The sequence below is a fragment of the Pygoscelis adeliae genome, unplaced genomic scaffold (genome assembly GCF_000699105.1).
Source record: "Pygoscelis adeliae isolate BGI_AS28 unplaced genomic scaffold, ASM69910v1 Scaffold353, whole genome shotgun sequence".
Classification (NCBI taxonomy): Eukaryota; Metazoa; Chordata; class Aves; order Sphenisciformes; family Spheniscidae; genus Pygoscelis; species Pygoscelis adeliae.
Window position 1 is genome coordinate 220,678 of NW_008824445.1, and position 13,558 is coordinate 234,235.

At 49.7% G+C, this 13,558-nt stretch overlaps 1 protein-coding gene across 1 annotated transcript in view; it reads right to left on the minus strand.

Moving 5' to 3' along the window:
- NCOR2 (nuclear receptor corepressor 2) overlaps positions 1-13,558 on the minus strand; it is a gene marked incomplete at its 3' end in the record, with an annotated part of 186,193 nt that overhangs the window by 156,667 nt on the left and 15,968 nt on the right. The window contains exon 3 of the mRNA XM_009320956.1: positions 4,501-4,681. Within this exon, the coding sequence (XP_009319231.1) occupies positions 4,501-4,681 (181 nt within the window). The remainder of the gene's footprint in view (positions 1-4,500; positions 4,682-13,558) is intronic.

Below are 13,558 nucleotides of genomic sequence, written 5' to 3' on the forward strand. Positions count from 1 at the left end.
TGCTGTAGCAATAGGCTACGCATAAGTGCAGCCAGCCAGCCCTTGCAAGGGGACTAAATGCAGATCACAACTGACTCACATCCTATAGGAAGGAGCAGCAAACCACGTACGTGGTGGAAAAGCAGTCTCAGAAATGGGAAGAACAAGTGGAAGCATAAAGGGAATAGGAAGAGATGGGAGAGGCAGGACTAACCTCCAGCTCTGGAGGGGGGAGAGCAGGCGCTGCTCGACCAGACGCACCACGCTCACCGTCCCTACGGGGCAGGATCGCACGCAGCACCAGCTGCGCACGTATGCGCAGAGACAGGGGATCGTGCAGATACATTACTGGCCCACTCTGGAGCCATCTGTTTTACTCCTATCTGCTGTTACGTGATGGAGGTCCGTGACTTTCTCTGTCGGAAAGAAAGCAGAAGCCACCGAGGGTCCTGGGAACCAGCTCCTGCATCTCTGCCAAGAGCACACCCGGCAAATCTGCATCATGGCAGCTCTTCCAACAAATCTCACATCCAGGCTTGCAGTGATTGAAAAAACAGTCCTGCTTTAGTTTTGCCTGGTTATTCTCAGCCAGCTCAAGGGAGCACCTTCTCGGAGGCAGCGTCAGCCCACGCTGGCACAGAGGGCACGGGGAGATTTCTTTTCTCCCCCAGCAGACTGAGCTCGCCTGAGCCTTCCTGGCTCCGTCCAGCAGCAGGAGCACAGGACTAAATGCACTGCAGCAACGTCACAGCAACCCCTCTTGCAGGGAAAAAGATGCTCAAGTGGGGGAAAGCAGGCAAGAAAACAATCTTCTCTTCCCTGGCTTGAAAAGAAACACCAGTATTCGAGGATATGAGCAATCCGAGGTTCATAAGGAAAGGTAATACCTTTTACTAGACCAACTGAGGCTTAGCTGTAAAGCTGCTGCTTTCAAAAGGCACGCTGCCCAAAAGCGAGTCTGTTTTCTCCAGCTATAACGCGCTGATCTAATAGAAGACATGACCTTCTCCTCACAAACCAAGCCTCACCTGGAGCAAGGCTGCAGTGATCCTGAATGGGGTAAAGGGGCCCAGCTCACGCCACGTTTGGGAGAGGTAGATGAGGAATAAAAGACCTAAGAGATCCACTTCTCTTCTGGTGGTAGTAATGGGAAAAACACTGGAACCTGTCACCAGCATTTGCCACATCAATTACTTCATCTGTGTTCAGAGCACAGATTATGGCCCAAAACAAAGGCCTTGGAAATGTGCAGGAATGGTGTTAACCTCTCTCCTCTGGGCTGAAGGTTGGTAAACCCAATATAACCGGTAGTTTTCAGAGACGTGCTAAACTCACACCACCACAGACCCGATTCTGCATCTCAGCTCCACTGCTGCTCTGAAACCAAACACCAACAGGTACCCACTGCCTGAAAGGGACACCCATTGCTGGGGCATTACAGCTACGTCCCTTGGGACAGTCAGGCTGGCACCCAGAGTGCGTAAGCAAACCCCTAACCTTTTTATTGAGGGTTTTGTGAAGCTCTTTACTGTGCAAAAGTTAGCTCCATCTGCAAAATCACCACAAAAAGCAGTCCTAGCGCTGTTACTTGGATGAGTAAATTGAGCTCCTCCCCACGCAGTGACTGCAACAACATGGAATGGGGTAAGGGGTAAGCAAACAACTCCTAGAATACTCTCTCTAAACAACCACCAGCGTGTTTAATAATACTGGGCTCACATGGTGCATCTCGCCCAAAGAGCTCACCCGGCTTGCAAAGCTGCCCTAGATAAAGTATCGAATGACTTCGTCAGGCACTGAGTCAGCAGCACAGATGGAACAGCAAATTTCTCTCTCCAGCTTTGGTCACTGGGACACACGTCCTGCTGCTACGTGTGTGCCACCGCTCTGGGACATGTCCTGCCACCACACGTGTGCCACCGCTCTGGTCCACGTGCAGCTTGCAGATGCAGAGACCTCTGGCTCTGCACCCACCTTGCAGAGCGCTTGCAGGAAGGGAGGAAGCTTGCAGAATAACCCCTGAGAACAGAGGACATGATGAGCAAGCAGGAAAAACACGGTGGTGCTAGAAGTGAAGCGTTGGGCCAGTGTCCACAGGGATGGAGCGGAGTGGGAATTAGCTGCCAGGACGGGCTGCATCGCGACGTGGTGGTTTAGGAGGTCACATCAGCCAGGCAGAGGAGCTGAAAGCAGTCATGGAGCTCAGCACAGAGCCTCTTGGGAAGGTCTTTATCAGCTGTTCTAGATGGCGATTTACACCATCAGAGCCCAGTTCTGAATTCAACTGTTGCTGGCTTAGCATGGACACAAGAAGTAGTTTTACATGTGTAAATAGCCCAGATATGCAAGTGTCCAGAGCTTGTGGCCAAAGACCAGTCTCAGCTCTTTGCTTTTCCTCTGGACCAGCACACCCAGAACAGCTCCTCTAACACGCTGAGGCTCAAGGTGATGCACGCATCAGCTGCAGGAGCTTTACCACGACCTTAATGTCCACAAGCAGTTTATCGACTAGTCTGAGGATGACTGCTCAAAAAAAAAAAAGCCAGAAGACTGCTATTAATCCAATTTCCCAAGCTGCAAAGGCAGATATACCTTCAGAGTGGTGGTCCTACACCCCAGACTTGCCTTCTGCTCCCAACCACTTGAACAGCACTGAGATCATCCCAGTCTTGCAGTGAGCTCCATCAAACCCATTCTGGAAACAGCCCCTGCTAGTTTTGAGCAACTAATCCCAGCTCCACTTAGGCTCTCACCAGTCAGGAACACCACATCTTTTTCTTCCTTCCAGACCCTGAAATTACAAATGGCTCCACTAAAAGCATAATCTTGTCTTGCTGAATTGTATCTCACAGCTTTCTCTCTCTCTCTTTCATTAACAAATGTTTTAAGCCCCATAAAATGCATGTAATTCTTGGAGATGTGTCAGAGACCAAGAAACAAATGCAGCCCCTTGAACTCACCAACTAATGCCTCAAGAGTGGCTTTGCCTATTAGAAACAAATAGCTGAGACAATACGTGGTTTTCCGGTGAGAAGCAGAACAGAACTAGTGATGGAAATAATGTGCAGACAGAAAAGCTGTCCTGGTTTCCTCACGTCTTTGGAGGGAGATATTTTTTGTTTCGTGGCCAACAGTTTATTTTCCCATCAGCCACCCAACCCAGCATCCCACGGGTAGTGTGGTTCAGAGCCACCACAACACATCCTGGCGGCACAGAGAGCAGACTCCCGGTCACAGCATCGCCTCGTTAAGACACATCTCGGAGGGAGCGACGAAGATGGGACACAAAAGAGCCGCAGCATCTCGGAGGCACCTTTTCCAAGGCAACACACCATCAAGAGCTAAAGGAGAGCAAGCTGATGTGTCTGGTGCATTTCTCGTAGTCTCCGAGTTCAAACATAGCTCTTAAAGAGCTGCTCCATCCCTTCCAGCATCAGCTCACCATTCCTAATAGGCAGGCCCTGCGGCCCTCTCCCGCAGGAGAACCAGCCAGGCCTCCCTTGGCATCTGAACAATCCCAAAATTAAATGTCCTTCTCACTCGAGACAGGTCAGAGGGATCTCATGTAAGGCCCATCAGTACTATACTGATAAGAGATGTCTGAATATCCTGGCACTCCCAAGCAAGAGCTTTCTTGCCCACGTGTTATTTCAGTCAGCTCCCACGGCAATACAGCACACCACCCTGCGGTCCCAGGTAAGGGTGCTGACTTCCCTTTCACACCACCCTGTGGTCCCAGGTAAGGGTGCTGACTTCCCTTTCATTTCACTGAGGGCTCAGACATCTCCGAAGCCCAGCCTGCAGCTGCATTAACCCTCGGTGCTCACAGTGCTGGAGCTCGCATTGGCAGCGCAAGCCAGCTGCCCCCAGCATATTTACCCAGCAAGACTTTCCTGCCAGCCAGGAATACGTCCAAGCTCGAGGTAAAATCAAATACAATTTACCCCAACAGAGCACAAAAGTAAATCCAAATAGGCACACAAGCAAGGGATTTCTCTTTGCAACATTTATTATATGCGCAGAGGGGACAATTGCAAGTAAACAATTTGCTTTGTTAAATGAGACTAAGACAAGGGAGGCTTTCCTGGGGAAGATTATATTAAAGAACCACCAGCAACCAATTCAAACCCTGCAAACACCAATATTAAATAAAGAGATGTGATAAATGAGAAAGGTCAAGTAAAAAATCAAATCAGGGCACAGTATCCAGAAAAGCCAGACATGACCATCCCTAATTCAGCCTAGAGGAGCTTCCTAATTGTTCTGGTGCATCTAATAGCCCAGTAAATGCAAGCCCGTGACTATAAAAGTTATGGGGAAAGCTGATACGCTTCTGTTTCCCCAAAATGGTCACCCCATTTCATCTACCACCACCAAGCACTGCTTGATGCATCAGGAACCACCATCTACACTGATTTCAGTAGCGGTTGCAGGGCCTCAAAGGTAGCTCTACACAAGCCAAGGGGATCCCAAAACACAGACCCCACACCCAGCTAGCATCCCGGGCCGTTGTCCCCTTACCTTTGAGAGATCCTCTGTCCCTCCCTGCTGGCTCTGGTTCAGGAGAGGCGAGTGCCGCATCAGGGGGTCCTGCAGCAGATCCAGGCGCGGTCTCTTGGTTTCAATGAACTCCAAGTCCGATGGCTTAGTCAGGTCAGAGAGATAGGAATGCGCCTCGGTTCTCAGGTGCAGCTCCTGAGATCTGGGGACAAAGAGAAAGGAGCCTTTAGAAATCAAGCCACCTCTGCTCTCCCCTGCTCTACGACTGCAAGCCACTCGAGGAGGACAGAGGGCTCAACTTCTGCCCGTTTCCCAGAAGGATGCATGAAGGGAGGCCAGGTGGCCCTGGACTCAAACACCTCAGGTCTTTGCAGATCCAGGAGGCACAGCTCCGTAGCCTGGTCGCTGGGCATGGTGCATCTCCTGGAGTGCCCGCTGCATGCAGGCAGAACCAGGCACCACCCGGGGGAGCAGGACATGGGGTGCAGCATCACCGCCATCCTAACAGCCCAACAGGCCACCCTGCTGTCCCCCTCCTCAGCACCACCACCGCGTCACCTGGAAAGCCCCACTGCCATCTCCTGTCCCACCACACGTGGTGCGTCGCTGTCCCTCCACTGGGGCAAAGTGAACAAGGCTGCAGGTTTGAGCCTTCCCTGTCATGCCACATGGGTTGGGCTGGCCAGAAAAAGCCAAAGCTCAGAAGATCCTCAGACCTGGCCCATAAATCCCGCTGTGGCCCCTAAGACCAGGCGGAGCTCCTTCTGCCACATTTGGCTTATTTAGTCAAAGGTACCTTCACCACTGTTTATATTTAGCATCTTCTGTAGGAATACCAAAGATTATATGCTGGGGAAAAAATGCATACTCCTCCGTGGCTAGACAGTAGGGATTTATTTTTCCAGGATGGGGGAGGAAAGAAACCGGCCACATGTAGTTGCACGTCTCTGACACAGACCTGGCAAGTTGTAAAGGCACATTATCCAGTGATAGCAACTGCACCGACGAGTCACATCGGGCTCAAATATCTTTCACCTGTTAAATATAATGCAGTTGGTAATACCTGGCAATCGGGCTTGGTTTTGCTCTTTTTAAACAAATATAAAACTTTTTTTGTAGCTCTATTTTTCCTAGCAGGATTCTCTTGTGGGAATTGTAAAGGGATCCTACAAAAATACATTAAACCTTTTACTATGCCCAAGGATCAGCTTTGCTGCAGCAGCTCCAAGGGTGTGTTTTTAACACTTCAGGCAGAAGTGCCTCTTAAAAAAACAAAAATAAAATGAAGCACAGGAGATTCAAAGCTTGGAAAAAAACATGGCTTTTTTTCTTTTCCCTTTAAACGAGATTGTTCAAGTTCTCCTGAGCTGCGTGGTGAAGTATCCTCCCCAGTTACCAAACAATGACAAACTAAACAGCCTTTGAAGCTACTCGAGGGGGAAGAAGGGAGGGGATGCGTTTTGTCAAGAGCAAGCATAAAAGACAGGGGGTCTTGTGCATCGTTTGCCCCCCACCCACAAACTGCAACTGCTGATGTTAATTTTTACCTAGCTAATTAAATATTGCAGAAAAGATGACAAAAACTGAAGGACCCAGAGCCCTCTGAAGCCAGCAGGAGTCTTTCCAGGGGCTGTAATGGCTCTGGACAGCATCCAGAGAGAGGAGGAACCCCGGTGAAAGCCACCTTCTTGGGGGGCACCACCTCGAGCAAAGCCCTCTGTCCTCCCCTGCAGCAGCATGGCAAACTCAACCCCGCTCCAGGGAAGTAAGATAAAGGTTTTTTTGTTTTTTGTGGTTTTTTTTTTTTTTTTTTGGGGGGTGGGTGTGTGTCTGGCTTTTTTTAAACATCAACAGCAGGCACAAAGCATGTGCAGGCCAAACCCTGCTGCTGTGGGTTTGGCACAGGTGGCCGGCGCTGGGATTTGGGCAGCAGCTTTGCTGCTGACACACAGAAACAGAATCTGGCTCATCCTCTTCCTCCTCCCCAGCAAAAAGGGGACGGGAGCGCGGGGAGGCTCTGGCACTGCCTTTGCCACTCCAATCTCCAACCTACGAGACAGCGAATGCACAGCTCGCGCAGCAAACTTTTCAGCGCAGAACAGCTCTTAACTTTGGCATTGAAGCACAGCTCGCTTCACCTGCAAACACTTTCACGCTGAATGATCCTCAACTTTTCTCAGCAAGCCCAGAAATATCTCCTGGCACCTCTCAAGTTTCCTGCTGGCTTGTCCCAACCCCTCATGCAAACCCTGCCTGCCCGCAGCTGCACGCTGACATTTTGGGCTCTGCTGTAAAACCCAGCAACAATAAGCAACTGTTGAGCTGGGCAGGTGTTAAAATACTCCAACACCCAAGGCTCTGCTGTACCAAGGCAATTAAAAATCAGATGTATTTATTTTCACTTCTCCCCCCCCCCCCCCTTTTTTTTTAAGGGTATTACCAAGAAGCTGCTAATTGACACAGGACAGCTCTCAGACTTCTGCAGTTGTCAGGAATCCAACCCAACACAACTGCTACACTCAGAAAAAAACATGTATTTTTAAGATAAGAGCAACACTCAGCTTTACAAAGGCAGTTACTTACAGCAAGGCAGGGGCCACGCTGGGGAAAGCAGCTGCAGTGTTATAGGGTGCTATTTTATTTCCATTTCCACATCCATTGGAACTATTAACTTTATCCACTGGAATTTCCAGCCGCTCCCGAGATCGCTTTGCCTGACACAACCCGCTCAGCCTGTCCTGGTTGCAAATACAAATGCTCTTGCTTGAAGCCTTCACACCTTTCACTCTTCCACACCTGCAGCGAGCTCTTTACAACAGACTTTTATACAGCAATGATGATGCTGCTATCAGCATAAAAATAGCCCTGCCTGAAAAACCCTCCCATTACACCAAGTTTGGGGTTTTGCCACATTTTCCAAATAGTTCCCACCTGGCTGGTTTATTCCAGAGATTCCTACTTTGCAAAGAGTGTTTTAATTGCATGTGAGTTATGCATGATTAAATGAAATAAACCAAATGCCAGAGTTAATTATGAAGTGGGGCAGGTTAGTCCTCACCTGCAGTCCTTCGCCACAAACACTAAACTACTTAAAAGAAGCAGAGCAGTGCGAGATCTGCTGACGCACCAAGGCTGGGTGCCCAGGGTTTGCCCCAACGTCCAGCCATCTGCGCACAGCTCTGCTTTGGGCAGGTCTGAGTCCAGAAGACCAAGACAACCCAAGATTAGACCTTTGGTTTATTACTAATCTGACAAACTAATCGCACCCTACCAGCTGCAGAGCCACATTACTCATTCACCAGGGCCATTTCCTCAGTAGACTCACACAGGGTGTTAGCAAGGTATGAGCAGCTAAAACCCTACAGCAAGTGTGGGGCACCCGTGACTCATCCCAGTGCATGCAGGTCACTGGGACCTGGGACAACAGCTTCTGCTGCGTTCTACCTACACCAGAACCAGCTGAGCATGAGATGGGCTGGAAAAGAGGGGTTGACTGCTAGCTGGGTGTAGAGGAAGCTGAGAGCATCTCTCTCCCGGGAGAGAGGATCAAACGTGACATCCTGAGCTGTCCTTGGGGTTTGTAAGAGCAGCCCTGATAAGATCTAAAATGGATCCTACTTTTATCTTCTTTACTTTGCTGAAGCCAAATCACAGGGAAACGGGCAAGTACAAACTTTTTGGGAGGTCAAAGAGGACTCTCCCACCCCACTAACCCACCTCAAGAACACACTCTGCCCAGCTCTTCAGAGCAGCCCAACCCTCCCCTGCTCTTCCAGCCTTCCCATGACTCCATCAGCTGAGCAGCAGTAGGTGGCATCAGGAGGAACCACTGCTATTCTGCAATATCCAGCAAACCCAGCTTGACTTCACGAAGACGTGCCTCCTGCACCAAGGGCTCAAAACACCAGCAGCAACTCCGAGCCAGCTCCCATCACCTTCCGAGGAAGGGCACATTTTAAATTTTGCTCCCATCCACAAATATTGTTGCCTACATCATGGGGCCAAACAACATAACCAGGCTGGAAAACTGGCTCTCGCTGTCTCTTGGAACCAGAACCAAGGTAAATGATAGCCTCGCTGCAGCTGTTTATTTCCTCTGGCTGAGATGGTTTGGTGGGAAATTGTCTCCAAAAGTAAGTTTTTAAAAAGTCCCCAGCCCCCACAGGTACAGACAGACAATAAAATGCTTTTGAGCACAAGTAATATTGAAAACCACTAGTGTTGAAGTGGATTATTTATAGCCAACGCTAAGATTTGTCAGAGGTTTCAGCAACCCCTTTATGGCTAATGATAGCCAGAGTGGGAGACTGGGCAAATTGAGAGCTGTTAAAGAGAGAAACCAGAGGGTTTGTAGGAGCAAATCTGCGACCAGGCAGCTAGAAAATCACGTACAGGACTGGTGATACACTCCCTCTGTCATATGTGGAGAGGGAGAAAAACCATCACGACTTAACAACAGGCCAAGGGAAGAGCAGCCTGTCTGGGTGGGGAAGGTGGACCTCCCACACCCTCAGCAACGTCTGCGAGCAGCAGGATTGAGTCTTCACAAGCCAAAGGTGCGGGACAACCTTGAGCAGGATGCTTAGCTCACCACATGGCCCAGCTCAAGGACTCCCAGGTCCTCGCGATGTCTGACTGAGCGCCTGTGACCAGGCAGTCTCGTGTGCATCCTCGTGATGCTCCTGCTCTGCATTCCCAGCAAGGGCAGGTAGCTGTGCCTCAGCTGCCCCACGCAACCCCCTCAGCCAACTTCTTCCAAGCCAACTGCAATTTAGATGAGAGCAGATGCTGTATTTAAAACTTGCATACTGAAAAGCACCATACACAGAGCCTGAATTATTCATGGACAGGACCAGAAGCAGCTTTAACACTGTGCCACACAATGGCACTGGCTCACTCAGGAGGAAGAGAAGAAATATTTGCGTGTCTCCGCAAGCTCCCCCACATGCTCCTCATTCACCTCTTTCTCCAGGCACCCAAAGCCTGGAGCCCCACTGGAAAGCCCTTTTTGACAGTCCCGGGTGGCTGGAGCACTCACTGGACTAACGGCTTGAGGGACATCCCACATTTCACCAGGCATGCTGCATACATTGCAAGATCACCTTTCCTCCTCCAGAATAAATCTGGTTCAAGATTATGCACGGGAAAGTTGCTTCATGAACTTTTACCTCTCCATCCCAGCCAAGGCAAAGCCCAGATTTCCCCTCAAACCTCCCTGCCAGAGCACATTGGCCCATTCCACAAAGCCTGGTATCTCCACATCTCCTCTGCACCCTCTGTGCCCACCCATGGACATGCCCCCAGCCCACACCAGAGCAGGGGGTACTTGTGAGACAAGGCTTGACCCTGGCACCAAGCATCCACACGCCAGCATCTGCCCTTGCCAGCTGTTATTTTCCCACGTTCATTTATGGGGAGGAAAAAAAAAAATGCAGCTCCCACAACATCATTTCAAGTGTGAAAAGACACAAAGATATATGGTTGCAGGGATTTCAGCCGCACCACCGCTCGCTCCTGAGAAAAGGGTCACCTTTAAAAATGGAAACTTAATTAAAGATCATAAATAAAATCAGATCGGTCGCGCTGTTAACTCGGGAGCAGTTGGTGCCATTTGGCCCAGCACAGATGAAGACCGAGAGCTGCACGTGATTTCCAGCGGCCACGCACACCGCCCTGGCTTCCCACCGCTCCCCGGGCTCCTCAGCCAGCAGGATTAATCACATTCAATAAGCACAGTAATTAGGCCTGCTCTCATGCTATATTGCACATGGCTATCTCGGATGGCTGCAGAAACACAGCAGCTGCTTAACATATCCTAAATGTCATACTTCAGATCAACACCAGGCAAACTCTTCAAACTCCTCATGACTGCTAAGCAAAAAGGCTCCGAAAAAGGAGCATGGTCTCATCAACTGGGAAAATAATCTCCTATGAAAATAGTGACTCATCTTATTCTGGATAAAGGCGGAATATACTGTGTTAACATGCATACCGCTTATTTACAGACACATTTTCTGCCAGAGAAGCCATTATCCACCCCAGCATTCCTGTGTTAATACAGAATCTTGCTCTAAAATCGTAACGCTTGTAAGAGTCAGAAAAATCCAGTTCCTTGATTTTTCAGACCCCTCACCTCACTGGCACCTGCCAGTTAACACTCAACCCAGTTTTTCTCACTTCTTTTGCAGACCAAAATATATACAGAAGAGAAGAAAAACCTAATCCTTGTCACCTTGCCAGGACATTCCTCTGCAAGTATTCATGGTACGACTTGTACCAACAGCAGATCCTGAAATACTTCTCTTCGCTCCTGCAGTCCAGTTGGCACAGCCAACCGAACAAGCTAAGGGGAAGTCTGTGGATCCTTCCAAGAAAAAGCCTGCTACCAAAAAAACCATCAAGGAAAGCAGCACATCCCTGCAAAGACAGACAGAGCCAACTTCCCCTATAGCAACAGATTCAGAGTGGTTCAAGTTTTCCTTCCTTCTTCCAAGCCAGAATCGTTGCACAGGGAGTTCAAGTCTCTACTCATCCACCAAGGGGTGATGATGACTCTCAAGGCTGATGTACTTGGAGAAGGGCAGTCTGCAACTCCCCAGCATCTCCTGCAGGACTGGGGCTGCCCAGGGTGGGAAGCAGGAGGCACATCACCCTCAAGGGAGGAGAGCCCATGATGGTGTGACACTTCAGGAACTGGTTCTCCCCATCCTGCTCCCCCTCCCCACCAGGCTCAGCTGTGGGGACATCCAGCTGCCTGAGCCTGACATTCAACGTGCTTCTTGCTCAGGGAGCCTCAAAATGTGGGACCATCTCAGCACCCCATTCCTCCCAGCAAGTTATCACTCAACAGCTTTTTGCCACCAACACCTGATTCACACCTAAAACACTGTGCCCATGGTGAAATGCTTCACCACTTGTTGCTTTTTCACTGGACCACAACTAACCACCACCCTGGTGGCTACAGCAGAACTGCAGCCAGGAGAGACAGAAAACCCGCAAAGCTGTAGGAAGACCGTCTAAGCAAACCCAAATGATTTCTGCAGGGTTTAAAGCATCCGTGGGGTCAAGCCTCTAATACCATGTGCAAAGACAGCCTGCAGAGGCTTTAGAGATCTGCCCAAGGTAAAGGCAAAGCCAAACCGGGGGACAAATCCCCCAAAACCAGCATGGAGTAAAGTGAACCCCTGTGGTTTCCAGGAGAGGAGGGCAACGGTGGCCGCCCGCCAGGCAGGTGGGCTCAGAGGAACCGGGACCGAGCAGCCTGAGGGCCGAACCACACTCTCCGGCTGCAGGCACTGCTCTGGATCAGCGCGAGGCATGGCGATGGCAGGGCGGGGATGTCCATCTGGAAACACGCACAGGGCTCAATCTCCAGCGCTGTCAGTCTGCCACATTCCACTTGCACCAGACTCACAAACTGATTTCTTTAAGGAGGGGAGTGATCTTGGAAGGGCGTCAGCCACCACAACCAACAGCAGACAGGCTGCTTCCTCTGAACACCCGAAGCAATGGGGGATTGCAAGGGTTCCCCTCCACAGACATTTGCTTCAAGGGGAGGATTGTCTCATGCCCACCACCACTGCGTGCCAGGTGGGGTATCAGGCAGGGAACCAAGGTGAGGGTCTTCCTTTCAGACACAGCACACCCCTGTGCTTCCCTCTATTACCTCCTGTGCCCGCGTTGTGGGCATTACTTGTTTGCTTTTGGTCACTCCCTCCTCCCCAGCCCCTCACACTGAGCACCAGCTGCCTCTGCTCAAAACCATCAATCCCAGCCCAGGAACAAAGCCAAAGTGCTTACAGATGCGCCCGGTGTGAACCTGCCAAAGGGACTCAGCTGCAGGGATGGCTGCTTTCACCACCTTCCCTTGTCCAGGCTTTGCTCCATACCAGGCAAAGCCACAGCTATTTTTTGGGGTTGACATCAATGACTAACCCAACCTGATCCAGAAGCTCCAGATTCTTGGCCCTTGCACACCCGAGGAACCCTCGGGTGAGCAACCAAACACCCAAAGGGCTCCGTTTACAACACGTCAGGTGCTGTTTTAGAGCAGATCCTCACACCACAAAGATGAAAAAGCAAAGCCCCCGCAGGATAGATTTTTAAGTGTAGTGCTTAAAGATGCAGAGAAACAGTAGCTGGCTTTGCAAAACGGACTAACACCTCCCCAGCCCCAACACCACCCAGTTTGAATGACTTCAATAATTAATTACACTGGGTTGAAAATTTCTGGAGACCCATCCTGCATCCCCAGATGCCCAAAACATTTTTTTTAATGAGTCTATAGCCCAGCATTCTGGCACAAGATGCCAACTGAGCTAAACTTAAGTGGTATTTTTAGCTTTATTACCCAGTATAATTTTTGCAAAAGTTCAATTTTTTGGATGTTACAGAGAAAAGGGATGAAATGTAAGTTGGGTCTGTTACAAAAAAAGTTTCTTTTTATAGCATGCCAAAACTTCACCATTCAGGTTGAAAGTGCTGAAGTAACCTTGATAACCATTTGGATGTGTATCTAGACCAAGCAACCTCGACTAACATTTACCCACATTCATGTGATTGTCAACACAAAAGTAAGTTTGGAGAGTTTGAAACATTTGTAAGCCAAAGAGAGATGCTTGGATGACCACACCAGATTAGGCGCATGGTACAGCAGACACCAAGGCTTGCAGTTGTTTCTTTTTAGTTATGTTGAAGAATCAATATACATTTTTTTAAGCAGCATATTCAGACCTTGAAACCTTCATTTTACTGGAGAGAACTGGTTCTCCATTTTGCAAACCGTAAGTAGTGTGAAAAACAAAACCAGGCACGAGCATGTTGCCGGGTCCTCTTTACCCATCTCCCCCACATTTAGCTGAATCTGACCCACTTCCAACTTAACCATGTTACTTTGTGCTAAGAAATAAAAGCACTGAGAAATGAAAGCAAGCCAAGGCAATGTAACACACGGCGATAAATTCGTAGTCATCAGAAGTGACACTACCCTCTGTACATGCAGGTGCCACAGGCACAACCCAGAAGAGCATATCCAGGAGGGCAGATGCAAAACTAACTTTGGGGGCTGCTTTTTGCCTCC